Raw genomic sequence first — 24,859 nt, forward strand, 5'->3', positions numbered from 1 at the left:
GATGGAAGATTTCTGTTTGTCTGTCTTCTCTGTTTCTCAGCCTTTCAAATAAAAATGATGAATATAAAATCCTCTTTACAAAAACTAAGTTTCGGGGACTGGCATTGTGGTACAGCAGGTTAAGCTGCTGTCTACAATGCCAGCATCCCATATAAATGTGGGTTTGAGCCCCAGCTGCTTTGCTTCTATTTTAGCTCCCTGCTAATGCCTTTGAGAAACCAGTAGAAACCTGAGTACTTGGGCCCCTGCCACCTACATGGGAGACCAGGATGTAGTTCCAGGCACCTGGCTGTGGCATGGTCCATCTCTGGCCACTGTGGACATTTGGAGAGTGAACCAGCAAATAGAAGATCTCTCTCTCTCTCTCTCTCTCTGTTACTCTACCTTTCAAATAAAAAATATTTTTATAAAAAACCCATAAATTTGTGGTAAAAATTTTTTGAAATTCATGTATGGTTTCCTTGTAACTTGCATTTTCTTTCTTTTTAAGAGGTTTTTATTTATTTGAGAGATAGAGTTGCAGAGAGAGAGACAGAGAGAGAGACAGAAAGGTCTTCCATCTGCTGGTTCACTCCCCAAATGGCTGCAACAGCCAGGGTTGGGCCAGGCTGAAATGGGGAGCCTGGAACTTTATCTAGGTCTCCCACGTGGGTGGCAGGGGCTCAAGTACTTAGACCATCTTCCAATGCCTTCCCAGGCAGATTAGCAGGGAGCTAGATTGGAATTGGGGTAACTAGGACTTGAACCAGTGCCTATGTGATGCCAGTATCATAGGCAGCGGCTTAACCAGCTTCACCACATCCTGGGCCCCTCCATGAATTTTTTTAAGACCCTCTGTGTTTTCCTCACTTTCCATTTTGTGATTAGTGGTTTAGTTTCTGATTTTCCTTTGGTTTCCTCCTTTAGCCAGTATTTTCTTTTCTGACATTCAAATTCAGAAAATGTTGAAACTCAGTTTAAAAATGGGGAAGTTGAGAAAGAATACATTGTCCTTTTTAGTATGTCTTTTTAATCATATTAGTTACATATTAAAACATGTATCCAGGGGCTGTCATTGTGGTGTAGCCAGAAAAGCCACTGCCTGCGATGCCAGCATCCCACATGGGTGCTGGTTTGGGTCCTGGCTGTTTTGCTTCTGGTCCAACTCCCTGCTTGTGTGCCTGGGAGGGCAGTGGAGGATGGCCCAGGTGCTTGGACTCTTGCCAGTCACATGGGAGACCCAGGTGCAGCTCAGCTCCTGGCTTCAGCCTAGCTCTGCCCCAGCCATTGTGGGCATCTGGGGAGTGAACCAGTGGGTGGAAGCTCGCTCGCTCGCTCGCTCTCTCTCTCTTTTTCCCTCTATAAATAAGTAGATAGAAAAAATGTAGCCAAAATATTTCCTTATAATATTAAAGGTTTTTTCTTTTTTTAGGCTGAATTTTATTTCTTTGAAATAGAAGTCTACAAATATTTTAGCTATTTAAATAAGCTTACCATTTTTTTTTAAAGATTGATTTGAAAGGCAGAGTTACAGAGAGAGAGAGAGAAAGAGAGAGAGAGATGTTCCATCTATTGGTTCACTCCCCAAATGACTGCCAACCGCCAGGGCTGGCCCAGACCAAAGCCATGAGCCTGAACTCCATCTAGGTCTCCCATGTGGAAGTCAGGGTCCAAAGTACTTGAGCCTTCTTCTGCCTTCCCATGCTCATTAGCAGAGAGCTGGATTGAAATTGGAGCAGCCAGGACTTGAACTGGCGCTCATATGGGATGCTTACATTGTAAATAGTGACTTAGACCACTGTGCCACAATGTTGACCGCTCAATTTATTTTATTTTATTTATTTTAAAGAAAGTTTTTATTTAATGAATACAAATTTCATAGGTACAGCTTTAGGAATATAGTGGTTCTTACCCCCATACCCATCCTCCTACCCCCACTCCCGTCCCTTTCTGCATTAAGATTAGTTTTTAATTAACTTTATATACAGAAGACCAACTCGATACTAAGTAAAGATTTCAACAATTTGCAACCACATAGACACAAAGTATAAAGTACTGTTTGAGAACAAGTTTTACAGTTAATTTTCATAATACAACTCATTAAGGACAGAGGTCCTACATGGGGAGTAAGTGCACAGTGATTCCTGTTGTTAATTTAACAACACTCTTATTTTTGACATCAGTGAATACCCAAGGATGTTGATATTAGCTGTCTAGGCCTTGGAAGCCTTTTGAGTCCACAAACCCCATCAGTATTTAAACAGGGCCTTAATCAAAGGGGTAGTTCTCTCTTCCCTTCAGAGAAAAGTACCTCCTTCTTTGATGGCCCCTTCTTTCCACTGGGTTCTCTTTCACAGAAATCCATCATGTAGGACATTTTTTTTTTTTTTTGCCACAGAGTCTTGGCTTTCTATGCCTGAAATTCTCTCATGGGCTTTTCAGCCAGATCTGAATGCCTTAAGGGCTAGTTCTGCAGTCAGAGTGCTTTTAAGTTCTATCTATGTTATTACCAGACACTTGGTCTTATTTATATGATCCCTTTGACACTTAATCCTATCTATATGATCAGTTGCACACTTAATATGATCACTTTAGTACGATGGCATTAGTACCACCCAGTTTAATGGGATTTGGAGTCCCATGGCAAGTTTTTAGCTCTACCCTTAGGAGTAAGTCCTTGGGAATGTGTACTGTACAGCTCCTCCCTCTTTTATTCCCACTCTTATTTTTTACTGGGATCTATTTTCAATTAACTTAATACACCTATGATTAATTGTATGTTAAGAGTTCAACCAATAGTATTAAGTAGAAAAAAATAGAAAAAAAAAAAAACCTTTCTTGACAGTCAAGATAAGGGCTATTCAAGTCATTGCTCCTAATAGTATTGATTTCACTTCTACAGATTTCCTTTTAGGTGCTCTGTTAGTTATCACAGATCAGGGAGAACATATGGTATTTGTCCCTTTGGGACTGGCTTATTTCACTAAGTATGATTTCCATATTCATCCATTTTGTTGCAAATGACCAGATTTCGTTTGTTTTATTGCTAGGTGGTATTCCATAGAGAACATATACCATAATTTCTTTATCCAGTCTTCTGTTGGTGGAACCTTCAATTTTTAAAAGTATGAAATTTCAAAATTATGAGAAAGATCAGTGGATAATGTATTTGTTCTTACTATCAGCTATCAAGGGTCATCTTATTTTGATATTTGTAGTTTCTCAGACTTGGAGGATGAGGGAATCTTGAAAGATGAAGGGACAAGCTTGGAAATGGAAATGACAGGAAGACCTGACCCACAGGAGCCTTGACTGTTGTGTGCTTTCTCTGTAGCTCTCCAGTGAAGAAGGCAAGTCTTCTTAAAGCCCATGCGTTTGAGGGAGATGCTTTTGACTCTGGGTCTGAAGGCTCTGAGGGTCTTGGGCCGTGTGTGTCATCTTTGAGCACTCTGATAGGCACCGTGGCTGAGACATCGGAGGAGAAGTACCGCTTGCTTGACCAGAGAGACAGAATCATGCGGCAAGGTAGGGTCTGTAATGGCAGAGGTCCCAGAGGCCTGGCTAGGTGTGGCGAGGTCGTCTGCTCAGGAGCCACTTAGAAGGCTCCATTGTCCTTGACTCCTTGTGTCTCTCTCATGGGCTACATCTGATCTATTATTTGTCTACTTGTCTTCCTCAGGGGTGTGTACATATATGTGCAAATATATCTGCTCATGCATGCATATAGTGATTTGGGAAGATTCAGAAGAACCTGCTTACATCCCTAGGACAGAGGGAGCTGGGTGTCTGAGGGCAGGGATGAGATATATTTTTACACCTCTAGATTGTTATTAGCCACTCAAAAAGTATTCCAATAACATGAAAAATAGGAGGTTTTTAAAAGAAAGTTCATGGAAAATTCATATCATGAAAAAATTACATTGATTTCAAGCCCTTCTTGCATCAAAATAAAAATATAATTCAATTTCCATGAATTTTATGAAGGAACAAAGGAAAAAACACATGTATTCTTTGTAGACTTTTTTTCTTAAATTTCGTCGCAGGAGTTTCTTCTTTAGAACCTGTAAACAATTAGAGTGACCATGAAGCTTCTGTGCCAGGTTTGGGAAAGCTGCTATGCATGATGTCACTGATGTGTGATTTCTGCAGATGAAATTGTTACTAGAATTGGAATTTTCCAAAATAGAAATAATGCCTATTTTTTTGAGTTGTGAAGTTGTTACATTAAATATCATTTGTAAGATACATTTGTAACTATTCTGTGTGTCAGAATGGTAACTTACTTATTTAGGTGAAGATCCTGTTACCTACCGTTATGTGATTTCTATTATGTTAAAAATAAGAATGTTGAGATAGACTTTAGAATATTTTGAATGTTTGCATTTAACAAATTATTATTTTTTTGCGGCACAGAAGGAGAGAGGCAGATGGGTAAACTAAGAAAGCTTTCCTTCTCTGGTTCAAAAATGCCTATAGGGGCTGGTGCTGTGGCGTAGCAGGTAAAGCCGACACCTGCAGTGCCTGCATTTCATAAGGGCGCCGGTTGGAATCCCAGCTGCTCCATTTCTGATCCAGCTCTCTGCTGTGGCCTGAGACAGCAGTGGTGGCTCCTGGCTTCGGATCGGCACAGCTCCGGTCATTGTGTTCAGTTGGGGAGTGAGCCAGCAGATTGAAGATGTCTCTCTCTCTCTCTCTGCTTCTTCTCTCTCTGTGAAAGCCGGGTGGAGTTCCAGGCTCTTGGCTTATGCCTTGGCTGTTGCTGGATGGAACCAGTGGATGGAAGAGCTCGTGTCTTCCTCTCTCTCTCTTCCCCATGTTCCCCTTTCAAATAAATAAAATTAACAAAAAAAAACCCTGAGATATAAGCATGATTACCCATTTATATAATTTTTTTAAAAAAGATTTATATGTTTGTTTGAAAGAGTTCCAGAGAGAGGGAGGGGGGAAAGATCTTCCATCTGCTAGTTCCTTTTGCTGCAATGGGCACTGGTGGACCAGGCCAAAGTCAGGAGCCAGGAGCTTCTTCCAGGTCTCCTATGTGGATAGCAATGGCCCAAGCACTTAGGCTGTCTTCTGCTGCTTTTCCCAGGCCATTAGCAGGAAGCTGGATTGGAAGTGGGGAACTTGGGCCCATGAACCGGTACCCGTATGGGATGCTGGCATCACAGGCAGCCGCTTTACCCACTATGCAGCAATGTCAGCTCCTAAGTCATTTTTTTTTTATCAGAAAAAATTGAATGCTAAATTGTTATACTTCATGGGGCTGGCATCACATGATTAAGCTACTGCCTGTGATGCTGGCATTATATATCAGAGTACAAGTTTGTGTTTTGGCTGCTCTGCTTCCAATCTGGCTCGCTGCTAATGCACTTGGGAAAGCAACAAAAGATGGTCCAAGTACTTGGTCCCTGTCACTGATGTGGGAGACCAGGATGGAGTTTCTGGCTCCTGGCTTTGGCCTGGGCCAGCCCTGGCTATCGACAGCCGTATAGGGAGTTATCCAGGAAATGGAAGATCTTGCACGTGCTCTCTCTGTCTCTCTGTCTACCTCTCTCATTCACTGTCACCCTACCTTTGAAATAAATAAAATAAATCTTTAAAAGACCTTGTTATTATTCATACATAGGAAGTAAGAACACTGTACTTCACTTGCATTATTTGTTCTCAAGTAAAAAAAATATTTTTTGGTTTTAAGTAACGAAAATAAGTAACTTTTCTGGCCAGCATACCCAAGCACAAATGTGTTAACAATTTCGAAAACATCTTTCCTCTTTCTCCCGTAGGTTCGTGACTAAGATTAGCCAGTTTTGCAAAATATACCCTGGGGTGGCCCTTGCAAGAACAGATCTCTGGATACCCACTGCTATTTATGGTGCAACCTGTGGATAAAGAATCTACAGATAGATTGGGTTTATTTTATTTGATCAGGGCCTGTGAGTTCTTGTGAAGCTCTCCGAATAAGTCTGGCTATGGAATATTAACTACAGAGGTGATCATTAAATTGTTTTGGCTTTTTTTGAATGTCAGAGCCACAGAGAGAGTGAGAGAGCTTCCATCTACTGGTTCACTCCCCAGATGGCCACAACAGCCAGCATCGTGCCAGGCTGAAGCCAGCAGCTTCATCTCGGTCTCCCACGTGGGTGACAGGGGCCCAAACACTTGGGCCATTTTCTGCTGCTCTCCCCAGGCAGTTAGCAGGGAGCTGAATCAGAAATGACGCAGCCAAGACATGAACTGGCACCCATATAGGATGCTGGTGTCACAGGTGGTAGCTTTACCCACTGCACCACAATGCTGGCCCTGTAATCATTGAATGCTTAATTTAATGAATTGATCTTTAGCAAGGAGTTAACTGGTACCAATCAAAGAGTAGACAGAGGACCTGTTTTCTCCAAGGTGAGGGAGAAAAACTGGAGCCTGATAAAGTCTATATCAAAGGCATCAAGAGTAGGGGTTGGTTCATAATTTGTGTGTACTTTTTTTCCTGTACATTACATGCGGTTCCTTAACAACTGTGTGGTGCCTTTCTTTACTCGATATCTTTCAGCACGGGTGAAAAGAACCGATCTGGACAGAGCAAGAACTTTTGTTGGGACGTGCCCTGACATGTGTCCAGAGAAGGAGCGGTACATGCGGGAGACCCGGAGCCAGCTGAGTGTGTTTGAAGTGATCCCAGGGACTGATCAGGTAAGCTCCATGTTCCTGCTCACACCAGGGTGCGAGGTGGGGGGGTGTGTCTGCGGGGGCGGGAGGAGGGTGGCTGTGATTTTGCATATGTGGGTGTTTGTTTTTTCAGAGTTACTTGGTGTTGCAGTGTGCTCACTGAGCAGTATGCACCAGGCTGGACTGCATGGTACTTAGGCTTGATAAGAGATAGCTATACATTTCTTTTTAAAAGATTTCTTTCTTTATTTGAAAGGCAGAGTTAGCCCATGAGAGAGGGAGAGACACAGAGAGAGACAGATCTTCCGTCTGTTAGTTCACTCCCCAGACAGCCATGGCGGCTGGAGCCACGCCAGTCTGAAGCCAGGGGCCAGGAGCTTCTGGGTCTCCCACGTGGGTGCAGGGTCCCAAGCACTTGTGCCGTCTTCTGCTTTCCCAGGCACATGAGCAGGGAGCTGAATCTGAAGTGGAGCAGTTGGGACTTGAACCTGCGCCCATATGGGATGCTGGCAGTGCAGGCAACGGGTTTACTTGTTACACCACAACACTGGCCCCAAGATTTTTTTAATTTTAAAATTGTTGGTGTCTGTGAAGAAAGCGAGACCTTGAAGACAAATAAGTATCCCCTACTTATGTGTGCTACAACTAGCACTCTTGACCGCCACACGCTGTGCATGCTGTCGAAATGAGTCAGGCAATTGATTGTGAATTCTTGCAAGTTTTTAAAAAATTCTTCTTAATAAAAAAAATGGAAAATGTGTATTTTGATGAACTAGGGTGTAATTTTCTTGAAAACTTGCTAAAGGATGATATGACAGCACAGTGAAGACTGTGAAATGCACTGACTCTTAGAATGTGACTTTTGTTGCTTTTTATTTCTGTGTGGAATTTTTTTGTTTTGTTTTGCTAGACCTTCCATTTGGATGTTTAGAGGAATGAGCATCGTTGTTTCGTTTCAGAGGGAAGTTTTTGATGGTGTTTCTTTCACCAAAAATTGACTTAGATGTTAAAATTTGGTGCTTATAAGAGAGAGTTAAAAATGAATAGCAATGCTTAAATTAAAATTGCAAAACAGGGCTGGTATTATGGGTTAAGCCTTTGCCTGTGATACTGTCATCCCATATGAGCACCAGTTTGAGTCCCGGCTGCTGCACTTCTGATCCAGCTCCCTGCTAATGCACCTGTGAAAGCAGCAGCAGATTTGGGTCCCTGCTACCCATGTGGGAGACCTGGTTGGAATTCCAAGCTCCTGGCTTCAACCTTGCCCAGCCTTGGCAAGTGGGGCCATTTCCAGCAGGTGGAAGATATCTCTTTCTCTCTGCCTTTCCCTCTCTGTAGCTCTGCCTTTCAAATAAATAAATACATATTTAAAAAAATTTTTTTTTCATTAACTTTTATCTATTTGCAAGGCAAAGAAAGAGCTAGAAGAGGGGCACACAGAGCTTCCATGTGCTGAGTCAGTCCCTGAATGCCTGCAGCAGCCAGGGCTAAGTCCAAGCCAAATCCAGATCTCCTACAAGTGACAGGAACTGAAATTACTGCAGCCATTACCTGCTGCCTCCCAGAGTACACATTAGCAGGAAGCTGTAAGGGGGGATGCAACTGAGACTCAAACTGGGATTCTGATATGAGACCCAGGGCTCATAACTGGTAGCTAACCACTAGTCCAAATGCCTGCCCCTGCATTATCCATTGATTCCATTTTTTTAAAATAAAGATTTTATTTATTTGAAAGTCCAGAGTTACACAGAGAGAAGGAGAGGCAGAGAGAGAGAGAGATAGGTCTTCCATCCGTTGGTTCACTCCCCAATTGGCTTCTACGGCTGGAGCTGCGCCAATCTGAAGCCAGGAGCCAGGAGCTTACTCTGGGTCTCCCGTGTGGGTGCAGGGGCTCAAGGACTTGGGCCGTCTTCTACTGCTTTCCCAGGCCATAGCAGAGAGCTGGATCAGAAGTGGAGCAGCTGGGACTTGAACCAGTGCCCATGTGGGATGCAGGCACTGCAGGCAGTGGTTTTACCCGCTATTCTGGCCTCCCTCATTGTGGTTTTCATTTGCATTTTCCTGATGGCTAGTGATTCTGAGCATTTTCTCAAGTGTCTGTTGGCTACTTGAATTTCCTTTCTTGAAAAATGCCTGTTCAAGTCCTTTGCCCATTTCTTAACTGGGTTGTTGAATTTCTTGAGCTCTTTATAGATTCTGGATGTTAACCCTTTATTAGTTGTGTAGTTTGCAAATAATTTCTCCTATTCTTAGGTTGCCTTTTCACTTGGGTGAATGTTTTCTTTGCAGTGCAGAAGCTTCTCAGTTTGATGTAATTCCATTTGTCAATTTTGGCTTTGATTGCCTGTCTTCTGGGGTCTTTTCTAAGAAGTATTTGTTTATGTCAACGTCCTGCAGAGTTTCCCCAATGTTCTCTAATGATTTGATGGTATTGAGTGGTAGATTTAGGTCTTTTCATCCATTGTGAGTGGGTTTTTGTGTAAGGTAGGGGTCTAGTTTCATATTTCTGGACAGGGAGATCCAGTTTCTCCAGCACCATTTGTTAGAGTCTGTCCTTGCTTCAGGGATGAATTTCAGCTCCTTTATCAAAGGTAAGTTGGTTGTAGATGTGTGGATTTCTGGAGTTTCTGTTATGTTCCATTGTTCTACAAATTTGTTTCTGTGCCAGTTCAAGGCTGTTTTGATGATAACTACCCTGTAGTATATCTTTTTTTTTTTTTTTTAAGATTTAATTTATTTATTTGAAAGATTTACAGAGAGGCAGAAAGAGAAAGAGAGAGAGGTCTTCCATCTGCTGGTTCACTCCCCTGTTGCCTGCAATGGCGAGGGCTGTGCCGATCTGAAGCCAGGAGCCAGGATCTTCTGGGTCTCCCAAGTGGGTACAGGGTCCCAAGGACTTGGACTATCTTCTACTAGTTTCGCAGGCCATAGCAGAGAGCTGGGTTGGAAGTGGAGCAGCCAAGACTTGAACTTTTGAACTTGAACTTTCTTTCTCCAAATTAGGGAAGTTTTCTGTAATTATAGTAAGATTTCCAAAGATTTGTCTTCTAGTTTAGCTATTCTTTCTTCTGCCTCACCATGTCTGCTGTTAAGGCTTTCCACTGCATTTTTTATTTGGTCTATTGAATTCTTAATTTCTAATATTTCATTTTGATTTCTCTTTAAAATTTGAATTTCATGGGAAAATTTTTCATTCATGTCATATATTGTTTTCTTTAGTTTGTGGATTTGCTTCTGATTGCTTTTGAGTAATTCTATGATTAATTTTTTGAATTCCATTTCTGTCATTTTCTCAACCTCTTCATCTTCGCATTCTAATATTGAAATGTTGTGTTCCTTTGGGGAAGTCATGGTGTCTTCCTTATTCTTGTTTCTTGAATTTCTGCATTTGTTTTAGGCATTTTGGGAGTTGATTTTTGTTTTTTCCTTCTGATGCATTTTATCTTTTAGCTATGGCTCTGTGGCTTAGTGGAATGTCTGCACTTTCAGTGAATACCAGGAGGTGTGTGGTGGGTTTGGCCAGGGAGTTCTGGTCAATGCTGCAGCATGGGGTGAGTTTCCAGGGTAATACCCAAGTTGGGTGTGGTAGATCTCAACACCCACCTGTGGTGCGCACCTTCTCACTTAGTCTCACTGTCTCAGCACACGAGGCTCCCTAGTTGCCATGTCTAGAGGTTTCTCTCCGCTCTGCCAGCTCTGCCTAGGCATCTTGACCCTGGGAGGCTGCGGGCATCCCACTGTTCCAAGTGGCTGCCCAGCCCCCTTCCAGCCAGGCTCAAAGTCAGTGGGGACTGTAGACTCTTGCTTCCACTAGAATCTCTGGATCACATGTGCACACAAGGCCACTGGCTGAAAACTTGCTGCCTGTCTGCCACTGCCGTCAGCACTGCTGATTAGGTGTTCTGTCTTAGTCAGCTGCCGTGCATGCACACAAAGACTTCCATAGCTGCTGTCCTAACCCGAAATGACACCTGCCCTCTCCCGGCCGGCCAGCTGGTGCTGTTTTGGGGGAGTTTGGGCAAAAGAAACGCCAACATCCACTTCCACTGGATCCATGGGCAAGCGCCAGCCCCCAGGACTGCAGTCAGGACCCACGCCACGTCCTCCCTCCGGCTCTTATCACCACCGGCTGTTGCGGTCCGGTTTCACCTCCATCTCTGAACTGCAGCCTGTTCTGGCTCCAGCACCCTCCTGTGCATCTGCACCCTCCACACAGGTCCACACCGTTTTACCTCCCCCCGTAGGACTTCCAGTTCAGTTCTCTCCAGTTCACTCTCAAGAGTGTACTCATACACTTTTCTCTTCACTGTTTGTCCTCAGCCTAGAGAAGCATGTTGATCCCTAATCTGCTGTCTTGCACTCCCCCTTTAAGATTTATTTTTATTATTTATTTGGAAGGCAGAGTTACAGAGAGGTCGTTCGCTCCCCAAGTGGACGCAATGGCTGGGGCTGGACCGGGCCAAAGCCAATAGACAGGAGCATCTTCCAGGTCTCCCATGTGGGTGCAGGGGCCCAAGGACTTGGGCCATCTTCTACTGCTTTCCCAGGCCATAGTAGAGATCAGAAGGGGAGCAGTTGGTACTTGAACCGGCACCCATATGGGATCCCGGCACTGCAGGTGGCGACTTTACCCACTATGCCAAAGTGCCGGCCCCAGAAACAATCCATTTTTTAAGATTTATTTATTTAAAAGAGTTAGAGGGAGATACACACACAGAGCAGGGGGGCGGGGGAGAGAGAGATCTTCCATTTGCTTGTTCACTTCCCAAATATCCGCAACAGCCAGGGCTGGGCCAGGTTGAAGTCAGGAGCTAGCAGCTTTGTCCAGGTCTCCTATATGAGTGCAGGGGCCCAAGCACTTGTGCCATCTTTTGCTGCTTTCACAGACTCATTAGCAAGGAGCTGGATCAGAAGTAGAACATAGGAGACTTGAAATGGTGCCCATAGGGAATGCCAGCACCGCAGACAATGGGTTAACCTGCTAAGCCACAGCCCCAGTACCAACAATCCATTTTTTATTAAAACATTAAAATTGTTTTTAGAAACTTTTATAAGTTTATTCCTACCCTTTTCTGTGTTTTGTGCAGATGAGGGAGTCCTGGGGCTGGCATTGTGGCTTAATATGTTAAGCTGCCACCTGTGATGCTAGCACCCCATACAGATGCTGGTTTGAGTCCTGGCTGCTCCACTTCTGATCCAGCTCCTTGCTAATGTGCAGGAAACAACAGAGGCCTACGGTCCAGTCCTGTGGACATCTCTGGGCCTTCTCACAGCCCCATGTCTTCAGTCTCTTTTTGCAGGTAGAGGATACAGCTCTAGGCCTCCTGTGAGCTGATGACCCCAATCCCCTGAGCCCCTGCTGCTCAGCTCTCATTAATCTAATTGCTCACCTCTGTGTTTTCTGGACTGTGTGGACTCAGTTTGGCATTTGAGCATGTCTGAGACCTTTCAGAGTGCTCTGAAGTTCTTTACCTGCCACATTTTGGAGCTAGGCCTTTGTGTCCTCACTTAGACTTTTGCTTATTGTGACAACCTCAATTCCTTGTTATATTTGCTGGAGTCAGGTTCCCCTGTTTATTTAGTCTTTGAATGCTTTAAAAATGTTTGTTTTTCGTAGGAAGACAGAGTTGGGTGTGGAGAAGCAGGGAAGCAGATCTGCCTGCTAGTTCATTTCCCAAATCCCACAAAAGTCAGGGCTGGACCGGGTCGAAGCCAGGAGCCTGCAACTCATTCCAAGTGTCTCAAGTTGGTGGCAGGGACCCAAGTACTCGAGTCATCATCTGCTGTCCCGTAGGATGCACATTAGCAGATAGCTGCATTGATTGCAATAGAGTAGCTTGCATGTGAACCAGGCACTCCCATAATGGGATGTGGGTGTACTGAGTGGTGTTTTAACCTGCTGTGTCCCAATATGTGACCCTAGTTTTTGAATTTTATTGTTACCTTTTAACAGATTTACATTCTTTTTAAATTTTTTATAGTAAAGGATTTTTTTAAAAAAAGATATAATTTATTTGAAAGAGTTAGGAAGAGACAGAGAAACATCTTCCATCTGCTGGTTCCCTCCCCAAATGTCCACAATGGCCAGGACTGGGGAAGGGAGACCAGGAGAAGCACCTGGCTCCTGCCATTGGATCAGCGCAGTGCGCCGGCCGCATTGCGCTGGCCGCGGCGGCCATTGGAGGGTGAACCAACGGCAAAGGAAGACCTTTCTCTCTGTCTCTCTTTCTCACTGTCCACTCTGCCTGTCAAAAAAATAAATAAAAAAAATTAAAAAAAAAAAAAAAAAAAGAAACCAGGAGCTTCATCTGGGTCTCCCACGTGGGTGCAGGGACCCAAACACTAGGGCCATTCTCTGCTGCTTTTCCCAGGCCATTAACAGGGAGCTGGATCATAAGTGGAGTAGCTGGGACTCAAACCGGTGCCCATTTGGGATTCCAGCATCACAGGTGGCAGCTTAACCCACTATGCCACAATGCCAACACCAGTATCAGAATTTTTGGTGCACAATATAAATGTCTAGGGAGGCAATGGAATATTATTAGGCCATAGAAGTAAAGTGCTTGCTACAAAATAAAGTTCATGCTGCAACATGCACAGAACTTGGAAGCATGGGCTATGTAAAGAAGCCATGTGCCAGGGGCCGGTGCTGTGGCGTAGTGGGTTAAGCCGCCATCTAACTGCAGGCATCCCGTATAGGCGCCCGTTCAAGACCCGGATGCTCCACTTCCTGTCCAGCTCTCTGCTATGGCCTGGGAAAGCAGTGGAAGGTAGCCCAGATTCTTGGGCCCCTGCACCCACGTGGGAGACCTGGAGGAAGCCCCTGGCTCCTGGCTCCTGGCTCCTGGCTTCAAATCGGCCCAGCTCCGGCCGTTGCGGCCAATTGGGGAGTGAACCAGTGGATGGAGGACCTCTCTCCCTCTCTCTTTGCCTCTCCTTCTCTGTGTGTAACTCTGACTTTCAAATAAAATAAATAAATCTTAAAAAAAAAAAAAAAAAAAAAAAAAAGCCCTGTGCCCAAATGGGATGCTGGCGTCAGAGGCAGTGGTTTCACCCGCTGTTCCACAGCACCAGCCCAGGAGATTTTACTTTAGAAAAAACATATTTTAAGTCTTGATCTGTGTGCGTGTGTGTGCTTCCCCTCTCACTGGGAGGCGTGCCTGTCTGGGAAGCTGGTCTAGCATCTTGGCCTTGCTCTCCGCGTCCCCAGGTGGACCACGCAGCAGCTGTGAAGGAGTACAGCCGCTCCTCAGCCGACCAGGAGGAGCCCTTGCCTCATGAGCTGCGGCCCTCGGCTGTGCTCCGCAGGACCATGGACTACCTTGTGACGCAGATCATGGACCAGAAGGAGGGCAGCCTTCGGGACTGGTATGACTTCGTGTGGAACCGCACACGGGGCATACGGAAGGTATCTCTGATCAGGAGACTAGAAAATGCATCTAAATCCCAAAGGCAAACTTAGAGACCTTTTCCTTTTAATCTGTTTTATTTCATATACTTTTAAAACCATTACAAAGTCCTATGAAAATGTGCTTTGTGGGCTTTGTTTCAAATTGAAATGTACAAAATTTAGTAAATAAGCTTGATTTTTTTTTTATAGTTGACTCTGCATGGGAATGTGCATGTATATAAGGAGTAGATGTTGAGAGTGAGGTGTGTGCGGGTGTGTAATGCTCCCCTTGCCTGTGACTAGGACATCACCCAGCAGCATCTCTGTGACCCCCTGACGGTGTCCCTGATTGAGAAGTGCACCCGGTTTCACATCCACTGTGCTCACTTCATGTGTGAGGAGTCCTTGTCCTCCTTTGATGCCAAGATCAACAATGAGAACATGACCAAGTGCCTGCAGAGCCTGAAGGAGATGTACCAGGACCTGAGAAACAAGGGAGTCTTCTGTGCCAGTGAAGCTGAATTCCAGGGCTATAATGTTCTGCTCAATCTTAACAAGGGAGACATCCTAAGGTGAATTTTCAGACTCATCCTAATGTGGAGTTTGTCTACAAGTATTGAAAGGCCTGGCTTAACAGAAAGGAGACTTTCAGGTTAGAGGTAGCAGACGGCACCCCGTTTTCTTTAGTAGCGAATGTTGGGTAGTGGTGAGAGACTCTGGTCTGGCTGGGTAAGTAGTGGGGTGGGTTGGAAGTGGAGCAGCCCAGACTCGAACCGATGCCCATAGAGGATGCTGGCGCCACAGGAGGAGGATTAACCTGCACCATAGTGCCGGCACAGTAGCTGATAAGTAGTTCTTAATTTATTACTTAATTTTTTTCTTTATTCATCATCTTTAAAAAAAAAAGATTTATTTATTTACTTAAAAGTCACACAGAGAGAGGAGATGCAGAGAGAGAGGGAGAGAGAGGTCTTCCATCTGATGGTTCACTCCCTAGATGGCCGCAATGGCTGGAGCTGCATCGATCTGAAGCCAGGAGCCAGGAGCTTCTTCCAGGTCTCCCACATGGGTGCAGGGCCCAAGGACTTGGCCATCTTCTGCTTTCTCAGGCCATAGCAGAGAGCTGGATCAAAAGAAGAGCAGCTGGGACTAGAACCGGCACCCATATGGGATGCTGGTGCTTCAGGCCAGGGCTTTAACCCACTGTGCCACAGTGCTGACCCCTATTTATCATCTTTTATTTTATTTTATTTTATTTTTATTTTTATTTTTTTTGACAGGCAGAGTGGACAGTGAGAGAGAGAGACAGAGAGAAAGGTCTTCCTTTGCCGTTGGTTCACCCTCCAATGGCCGCTGCGGCCGGCGCGCTGCGGCCGGCGCACCGCGCTGATCCGATGGCAGGAGCCAGGAGCCAGGTGCTTTTCCTGGTCTCCCATGGGGTGCAGGGCCCAAGGACCTGGGCCATCCTCCACTGCACTTCCCTGGCCACAGCAGAGAGCTGGCCTGGAAGAGGGGCAACCGGGACAGACTCTGCCGCCCCAACCGGGACTAGAACCCGGTGTGCCGGCGCTGCAAGGTGGAGGATTAGCCTAGTGAGCCGCGGTGCCGGCCCAGCTATTCATCATCTTTTAAAAACTTTAGTTTATCAGACCAGTCCAAGAATGGTAACTGTAAGTTAACAAACTATGAATTTAATAGTTCACTTTACTGTTCAGAGCCTTCTTCTCAGTGTGGTTAAAATCTAGCTGTTTATCAGGTCTGTCTTCATGGAAATTTTGTCTAATTTAAAAGAACATTCTGGCCGGCACCGCGGCTCAATAGGCTAATCCTCTGCCTGCGGCACTGGCACCCTGGGTTCTAGTCCCAGTCAGGGCGCCGGATTCTGTCCCGGTTGCTCCTTTCCAGTTCAGCTCTCTGCTGTGGCCCGGGAGGGCAGTGGAGGATGGCCCAAGTGCTTGGGCCCTGCACCCGCATGGGAGACCAGGAGAAGCACCTGGCTCCTGGCTTTGGATAGGCGAGGTGCGCTGGCCGCGGTGGCCATTGCGGGGTGAACCAATGGAAAAGGAAGACCTTTCTCTCTGTCTCTCTCACTGTCCACTCTGCCTGTCAAAAAATAAAAAAAAAAATAAAAATAAGAAAAGAAAAAGAACATTCTAACCTTTTATCTCCTTTAATTAACAGAGAAGTACAACAGTTCCATCCTGCTGTTAGAAACTCCTCTGAGGTGAAATTTGCTGTTCAGGCTTTTGCTGCATTGAACAGTAATAATTTTGTGAGATTTTTCAAACTCGTCCAATCCGCTTCTTACCTGAATGCCTGTCTTTTACACTGTTACTTTAACCAGGTGAGTAATAAGAGTGTCCTTACAGTGTTGGAAGAAAGCAGGTTGTTACTTTCTAAGACCTTTTCCAGGCAGGTCAGGTGCTGACTTTTATGTAAACTGCTCAGGAGCCCCGGGAGGTCTTCCCTTGGTCACCTGGTTTTACAGGATTGGCACCATTAATCACCATTAGAAAATAACGCCTAATGGAAAATACTGTTCTGTGGTTTAGATCAGAGAGCTCTCTGTAGAAAGGCGTCACCTGAGTTCAGCATAATTGTCTTCCACAAACACAAAGCAGCCGCAGAGCGAAAATCCTGAAGCATGTGTTCAAACCCTAACTTTGAGATTCTTCGCAGTATTAATCTTGACTTTTGGAATGAGCCTGGTGTTGCTAAATTCATTCAGTAAATACTTAAGTGCTAGCTCTTCACTATGTGCTATGTTGTATACTTGGATTACAAAAGCAGTGGAAAATTCAGTCTCTTACCTTACCTTGTGTAAACTCCTGGCCTCAGAATTTCTTTGAAAGATTTATTTATTGATTGATTTGAAAGAGCAAAGGGGAGTGGGAGTAGGGTGAGCTTACAACTTCTAGTTCACTCCCCAGATGGCTACATCAGTCAGGGCAAAGCAAGATGTAAGCTAGGAGCCTGATGCACCATTTGGCCATCGCCTGCTACCTTCCCAGGCACATTAGCAGGAAGTTGGATGGGAAGCAGAAAAGCCAGGACTTGATGTGGCACTCCAGTATGGGATGCTAGCGTTGCAAGTAGCAGCTTACTTCACCATACCACAACGCTGGCCCCCGGCCTCAGAATTTCTAAAGTCAGTTCTTTAGCTCCAACATGCTGGGAAACTTGGGGATAACGGAGCATTTCCGTGGCATTATTGTCCTACCCACCCATCATGCCCCCTGCCTGGTGTGTTGCCTTGGTGAGACACGTTAGTACCATGGCGTACCTCCTGAAGCATGTTCTTTTGCTGCCCACCTTAGCTATGGAGTGTGAGGGTAGCATGGCCTCTGCCAAGTGGGATGGAGGCTGCCTGGGGGATTGCAGGACCTGCCAGCGTAGTGTGACTCCAGATGTTTTCAGCTGGGTAACATACCATGTCCTCCTGCAATCACTGAGTGAATCTGCAGTCGTGTCCCAGGCAGAATCTTTAGCAGGTGTGTTTATTGTCCAATCTGCCAATAGAACTGAAGCTTTGGAACACATGTAATGCTTTCTAACAATCTGCTCCTTGGGGAACTCTGTTAGAATTGTTAAACAAAACCTACAAGGGTGGGCACTGTAGGGCAGTAGATTAAGCTACTACCTGTGACGCCAGCATCCCACATGGGGAGCCCTGGTTGGGTCTTGGCTGCTCCACTTCTGACTCAGCTCCCTGTCATGCTTGGGGAAGCAGTGGAGGATGGCCCAAGTACTGGGGCCGTTGCCACCCATGTTGGAAACCCAGGTTGAGTTCCAGGCTCATGGCTCCAATCTGACCCAGCCCTGGCTGTTGTGGTCACTGGGGAGTGAACCAGAGATTGGAAGATCTCTCAGTCTCTGCCTCTCTCTCTGTATCTCTGTCTTTCAAAAAAATAAAAATAAAGCTTAAAAACAAAAATGAAACTTGTAGGTAACATCTTTAAAACAATAATTTGATATGATAAAAATGTTGGACATCTTTAATTACTTTAAGCAAAATAGAAGCCGAAGAGTTTTTTCTTTAGAAAAGTGGTGTTTTCATTAGCGGTGACCACAGGCCCCATTTTCTCAGACCTCACCTTTTTTCTCCACTTGCAGGTGCTTTCCTGTCCCCCACCAGGCTCTCTGGCATTTTCTCCCCCCACAGAGCCATGTGGCCTGTTTCTTCACCTCACCGCAGGTCCTGTTTGGCTACCTTCAGCAGGATTCATCCAGACCATCGGCACACTCTGTCCATCCCGCTGCCACCTTTTGTTCTCACTTGCACTTAATCAGCACTAAATGTATTTTGTGCATTTACTTTCTTTAGCATTGTGTCTCTCCTAGCATGTAATTCAGATTGGAACAGAGGTTTTGTTCACTGGGTACTCTTGGTGCCTGGCACTGAAAATGGGCACTCTGAGAACAGTGGGCAGTGGCAGAAGGCTAGTTGTTTCCCATGGTCCCTGCACCCCCGCACATAATTTTCGTTAAATTGTCATGTTTTTCCTTTGTCTTCTTTTTTAAGTCACTTATTTTAATGCTTTGAGACCATTTTATCTCCAAATATGCTTCACTTAGCATCATGTAGTTTTCCATAATCTTTTTTTTTTTTTTTAAGATTTATTTATTTATTTGAGAGGCAGAGTTACAGATGGGGCCAGGGTGGAGGGAGAGGTCTTCCTTCCACTAGTTTCTTCTCAGTGGCCAGAGCCGGGCCATTCTGAAGCCAGGAGCTTCTTCCGTGTCTCCTACGTGAGTGCGGGGGCCTACACACTGGGGCCATCTTCCACTGCTTTCTCAGGCCATCATCAGGGAGCTAGATTGGAAATGGAGCTGCTGAGACATGAACCAACACCCATATGGGATGTGTAACCTGCTATGCCACAGCACCATCCCCTGCATAGTCTTAGTCTTTGTGACAGATTTCAGTACTTGCTTAGCCCTTAGTGGATGCTGCAGTCTTCCTTCTGTGCCCTTGTACAAATAAAACCATCTTGGCCCATCATTTTCTATGAGGCTGTTTGCTTAGCATCCTTCCTGGGAATCTGCCATTGAGCAAATGGCAAGGGTCTAAGAGCTTGTATCCATATTGACGGACTGCCCTCTGGAGGCCTTTTCTTGGGTCACATTTGTGTCTGTTTTACTGGGCACCTCTGTTTGACAGTGCAGTGGCTTGGCTTCTTTCAGATCCGCAAGGATGCGCTCCGAGCACTCAACATTGCATATACTGTGAGCACACAGCGGTCTACGGTCTTTCCCCTAGACGGTGTGGTGCGCATGCTCCTGTTCAGAGACTGTGAGGAAGCCACAGACTTCCTCAACTACTATGGCCTCACTGTTTCTGATGGGTAAGAGCTGAGAATAGAACTGTGGGTCTCTATGTTTTCTTCCCTTTTTTTTTTAATTTTGGTGAAATTTGGTAATTTGGGGGCAGGCGTGTTCCATGGGCTGCCTCTCCAGTGTGTAGGTAAACACATTAAAGCTCAGAATAGCTGGGATATCCCAAGGTCACGTTTTAGGTGCCTAGAGTTCAGACTAAGTTCTCTGTTACTCCCAAGCTATGAATTACTGAAGAACCTAGAGATAAAGTTAAGACCTTCCTTATCCTGTCCCTTGAAATGGTGATTACCGGCTTGTAAAAGGCCACTGCCCATCCCTGGTGGCCATGGTCTTCTCCACTGTGCAGTCACAGTGTTTGGAGACTATGATGAAACTCAGCGACCTTGCTCCCAGAAAAATGGCATCATTAAACTCAACATCCTGTCATGGGGTTTCCCCTCCCCTCTTGTAACTTCTCACTTGTCCACCCATGCGTGTGCCCTCCCACATCCTGGTGGAAATGGGGCAGCTTTGATGAGCCAGAGCTATTCACAAGACAGTAGCTGTACACTGGGCTGTTCCCAAGGCCAGCTGGTTCAGGGTCAGGGAGAAGGCTGGCAACAGGGGCAGTGGGGACTTTGCCTTCGTCCTCATCTACACTCAGGAAGGAGTTGGTACTTTTGCCCAAGGGGCTTCCAGCACTGCAGCTGGGCTTGAGAAGTGGAACCTTCTTCTCCCCTTAATGACGCCTCTCTGTGATCTGTTAGGTGTGTTGAGCTGAGCCGGTCCGCGTTCCTGGAACCAGAGGGATTATCCAAAGCTAGGAAATCGGTGTTTATTACCAGGAAACTGACAGTATCTGTTGGGGAGATTGTGAATGGAGGACCGTTGCCCCCCATCCCTCGACATACCCCTGTGTGTAGCTTCAACTCCCAGAACAAGTATGTTGGAGAGAGCCTGGCGACAGAGATGCCGGTCAGCACTCAGAGGCCCAGCCTGGACACTGTGGGTGAGTGAGGCTGTGGTTGAGGGAGGACACCAGCTTTGTTTCCCCCTGCAGGAAGACTCTCAGTAGGTAGAAGCAGCTGTGACTCCCAGCTCGGGGCTCAGCTCTTTCTCCCTTCGAGTGGGCTGTGGCCCCTGAAGCCTTCCTCCCGACTCCCGGACATTGCAGTGCTGTCTTCCAAATGGAATGCTCTTGGGAAGTGCCTCAGAGTCCTCCTTGGGGAGCGCAGGCCAATCTTGAGGGCTACCTGGATGGCCTGCAGTTGTCCCTATGTGGAGACCAAACTGCATGTCTGCAGGGCCATGTTTTACCTGTCTCTCTTCTTCTAGGTGGTGGGAGAGGAGAAGAGTGTGCGGCAGAGTTGGTGGCCCCCACGCCTGGTGTCCTGCAGCCGCTGCCTGCCTCCGCGCCCTTGCCTGCACCTCTGTCTCAAGTCCCAGTGTTGACCCCAGCCGCGGCATCCAACCCCTTCCAGACTTCTATGCAGCCCGAGCTGCTTCCTCCAAAGCCTGTACCTGTGTACACGGACATGGTAGGAAATCTTCTAGACCAGGGCTCTGAGAAGCCTGCTGTGCACAAATGTCCTTGGCTCCTGCTGCCTTATGGGGGGATGTGTCACAGGAGAAGAGACAAGCAGAGAGGAGTGAGGAGACCTGCCCATAGTCACAGCCTCAGATGGAATACTGGGACTGATCCTCCATGCTAACTGTGGAGCCCCATCTTTGTCACAGTGGTCACAGCCTAGCCTGAGCCCCTGTGTGATCCAACTGAACCCAAGATCTGCTGCTGTTCAAGGTAGCTGGTAGACAGGCTGATTAGCACCCGTGTTACCACAGATGGTGCTGTGTCCTGCTGACAAGGGTGGGCTTGGGGTCAGGGATGTCCACTGAATGGCCGTGGGACTCTTGTGTTCTCTGGGTGCTGGTGCTGGGCACTCACCCCGCTGGGGGGTCAGGGAGCCCTAAAGGAGGGTCTGATATGTTGCCATAGAGGTTGAAGATACTTGATATAGACAAAAGGAGGCCATGCAGGGGCACTGGTGGTGCCCCGTGTGGGACACATGTCCCCCTGGCAACAGCCTTGGCCCTGCCCCTTTAGAAGACACGTCCCTGAAGCAGCAGCGCAGACTCACGTGTGTCATCAGACAGCGTCACCAGTGCCCAGTGGCTAGGCCTTCCTCAAGATGTCTGCCCTGGGTAACGTGCTCCATGCTGGTCTGTCTGTAGGACCTGGCACAGGTGGTGGACGAGCTCATCCAAGAGACGCTGCAGCGGGACTTTGAGGAAGTTGGTGCTGCTGGGGCGGCCTATGCAGCCGCAGCTCTAGGGTAAGTAGCAGCAGTGCTCTGCCTCCACTCACTGGCAACGTGGGCGAGCCCTCCGGATGTTTCCTCTTACTCTTCAGCACGGGATCACAACTGCCTCATTAGTACAGCTCAAAACTCAGCGAACCAGTTCCAGGGATTGTTTTATTAATTTGTTTAAAGATTCATTTATTTGAAAGGCAGGACATCTGAGAGAGCTAGAGAGAGAGAGAGAGAGAGAGAATCTTCCATTTACGGGTTCCTTCCCCAACTAGCTGCAACAGCTAGCGCTGACGTCGTGAGCCAGGAGCTCCATCTGGGTCTTCTGGTGCCTTCCCGAACACTAGCAGGGAGCTGGCACGGAGGCAGAGCAGCTGGCACTCCAGTGTGGGATGTCTGCATTTGCAGAAGAGGTGGCTTCACCTGCTGTGCCGCAGCACCAGCCCAGTTTTGGACGCTTTCCTCAGACTTCATCGACCTGTTTTGCACTGACATGTAATTACCATTTAAATTTTTTTTTTTTTTTTTTTTTTTTTTTTTTTTTTTTTTTTTGGCAGGCAGAGTGGACAGTGAGAGAGAGAGACAGAGAAAGGTCTTCCTTTGCCGTTGGTTCACCCTCCAATGGCTGCCGCGGCCGGCGCGCTGCGGCCGGCGCACCGCGCTGATCCGATGGCAGGAGCCAGAAGCCAGGTGCTTTTCCTGGTCTCCCATGGGGTGCAGGGCCCAAGCACCTGGGCCATCCTCCACTGCACTTCCCTGGCCACAGCAGAGAGCTGGCCTGGAAGAGGGGCAACCGGGACAGAATCCGCCGCCCCAACCGGGACTAGAACCCGGTGTGCCGGCGCCGCAAGGCGGAGGATTAGCCTAGTGAGCCGCGGCGCCGGCCTGTAATTACCATTTGTATATTCTCTTTAAGCAACATTTTAACATTTTGTTTATTAAAGTTTATACATTGAAAACCATTTTTCTTTAAATGCGGTTTTAAAAGCTGCTAGAAATTAGTTCATTCCCTTTTATAAATTTAAATACCCATTTTTTGTCTTTTTTAACGATTTATTTATTTGAATGTCAGTTACAGAGAAAGAAACCCATTTTTACTTTCTAGTCTTTTTTTTAAGATTTATTTATTTGAAAGAGTTACAGAGAGGTAGAGACAGAGACAGAGGTCTTCCATCTGCTGGTTCACTCCCCAGGTGGCTGCAACAGCCAGAGCTGCACCGACCCGAAGCCAGGTGCCAAGAGCTTCTTCCGGGTCACCCACATGGGTGCAGGGGCCCAAGCACTTGGGCCATCTTCTGCTTTCTCAGGCCATAGCAGAGAGCTGGATCAGAAGTGGAGCAGCCAGGACGAGAACCGACGGCCATATGGGATGCCAGCGCTTTAGACCAGGGCTTTAACCCTCTGTGCCTAGCGTCAGCCCCTCCTAGTTTTTTTAAAAATTTATTTATTTATTTGAATAATAAATTTATTATTCAATTTATAAATTCTCTGTCAGAGTTACAGAGAAAGAGAGAGAGACAGAGGAAAAGAGAGAGAGAGGTCTTCCATCCACTGGTTCACTCCCCAGATGGCTGCAAAGGTCAAGGTTGAGCCACGCTGAACCCAGGAGCCAGGAGATTTTTCTGGGTCTCCCACATGGACTCAGGGACCCAAGCACCTGGGCCATCCTCTGGTGCTCGCCCAGGCACACATTCCCAAGGGAGCTGGGTCAGAAGTAGAGCAGCTGCGACTGAAGTGGCACCCAGCTGCGACTGATGCATCACTGCTGCCTCCCAGCGAGCTTATTAGCAGGAAGCTGGGGTTGAGTGTAACTGGGACGCAAACATGGGTTCTCTGATATAGGATGTAAGCCAAATGCCTGTCCAGACATATACTTTCTTTTCTTTTCTTTTCTTTTTTTTTTTTTTCGACAGGCAGAGTGGACAGTGAGAGAGACAGAGAGAAAGGTCTTCCTTTGCCGTTGGTTCACCCTCCAATGGCCGGCGCGCTGCGGCCAGCGCACTGCGCTGATCCGATGGCAGGAGCCAGGTACTTATCCTGGTCTCCCATGGGGTGCAGGGCCCAAGTACTTGGGCCATCCTCCACTGCACTCCCTGGCCACAGCAGAGAGCTGGCCTGGAAGAGGGGCAACCGGGACAGAATCCGGCGCCCCGACTGGGACTAGAACCCGGTGTGCTGGCGCTGCAAGGCGGAGGATTAGACTAGTGAGCCGCAGCGCTGGCCCAGACATATACGTTCTATTTTATGGGAGTAAAAATCTATATTTGCATTGGCTTAATTTTTTCTTTTTACCTTAATAAAATATACTTAGCAAAATCTACCATTTTAACCATTTTTAGGTTTTCCACTCAGTGGCATTAAATAACACTCATGTTACGCATTTGTTACCACTGTCCGTTTCCAGAACTTTTCTACTATTCCAAATAGAAAATTTATACCCGTTAAACAATAATTCTCTATTTCCCCCTTTCAGCAGCCCCAGTTACCTCTATTCTACTGTTTTGTTTCTTTTTCTTGTTAAATAACAGAGAGAAGAAGAGAGTGAGAGAAATACCTTCTATACACTGATTTACTCCCCAGGTGGCTGTAACGGCCAGAGCTGGACCAGGCCAAAGCCAGGAGCCAGGATTTTCTTCCAGGTCTTCTATGAGGGTGCAGGGCCCAAACACCTGGGCCGTCTTCTGCTGCTTTCCCAGGCACATTAGCAGAGAGCTGGATTGGAAGTAGAGCAGCTGGGACTCAAACCGGTGCTGATATGGGATGCTAGCACTGGTGATGGAGGCCTAACCTATGCCACAGCACTGGGCCTTCCTGTTTCTATACATATAAATTTGCCCATTTTAAGTAGCTCTTATAAATAGAATTAAATAGTGTTTGTCCTTTTGTGTCTGGCTTATTTTACTTAAGATGTCTGTAAGATTCATCTATGTTATGATGTATATCAAAATTTCATTCCACAATGGGCACTTGGCCTTTATACTGTTTCAGAGTTCCTGGCTTCAATTTCTGGCTCCAGCTCCCGAATCCTGCTTCCTACTAACGTATGCCCTGGGAGACAGCAAGTGATGATGGCTCAATTAACTGTTCCTGCCACCCACAGGGGAGACCTAGATTGAGTTCCTGGCTTCTAGCTTTCACCTGGCTCAGCCCAGTTGTTGCAGGTGTTTATGGAGTGAACCAACAGATGGGAGCTCTCTGAATC

General features: G+C 46.5%; 1 protein-coding gene across 10 annotated transcripts in view; it reads left to right on the forward strand.

The window, feature by feature from the left end:
• The window catches only part of MCM3AP (minichromosome maintenance complex component 3 associated protein), a 67,436-nt gene that overhangs the window by 11,055 nt on the left and 31,522 nt on the right, over nucleotides 1-24,859 (forward strand). For 8 of the 10 annotated variants that reach the window (XR_016232184.1, XM_051859504.3, XM_089330424.1 and 5 more), the window contains 9 exons: nucleotides 3,314-3,504; nucleotides 6,527-6,666; nucleotides 13,853-14,050; nucleotides 14,336-14,604; nucleotides 16,214-16,376; nucleotides 19,217-19,377; nucleotides 20,116-20,357; nucleotides 20,684-20,886; nucleotides 21,581-21,681. Coding sequence is in view for 9 of the 10 variants with exons in the window: in XM_051859504.3 (XP_051715464.3) it covers nucleotides 3,314-3,504; nucleotides 6,527-6,666; nucleotides 13,853-14,050; nucleotides 14,336-14,604; nucleotides 16,214-16,376; nucleotides 19,217-19,377; nucleotides 20,116-20,357; nucleotides 20,684-20,886; nucleotides 21,581-21,681 (1,668 nt within the window). In the remaining variant the exon portion in view is untranslated. Of the gene's footprint in view, nucleotides 1-3,313; nucleotides 3,505-6,526; nucleotides 6,667-13,852; nucleotides 14,051-14,335; nucleotides 14,605-16,213; nucleotides 16,377-19,216; nucleotides 19,378-20,115; nucleotides 20,358-20,683; nucleotides 20,887-21,580; nucleotides 21,682-24,859 lie in introns of those variants that run through there. The other 2 variants (XM_089330428.1, XM_089330427.1) reach the window with 2 other exon arrangements.

This window comes from Oryctolagus cuniculus, chromosome 4 (genome assembly GCF_051225735.1).
Source record: "Oryctolagus cuniculus isolate XC-2025 breed Fujian yellow rabbit chromosome 4, ASM5122573v1, whole genome shotgun sequence".
Taxonomy (NCBI): domain Eukaryota; kingdom Metazoa; phylum Chordata; class Mammalia; order Lagomorpha; family Leporidae; genus Oryctolagus; species Oryctolagus cuniculus.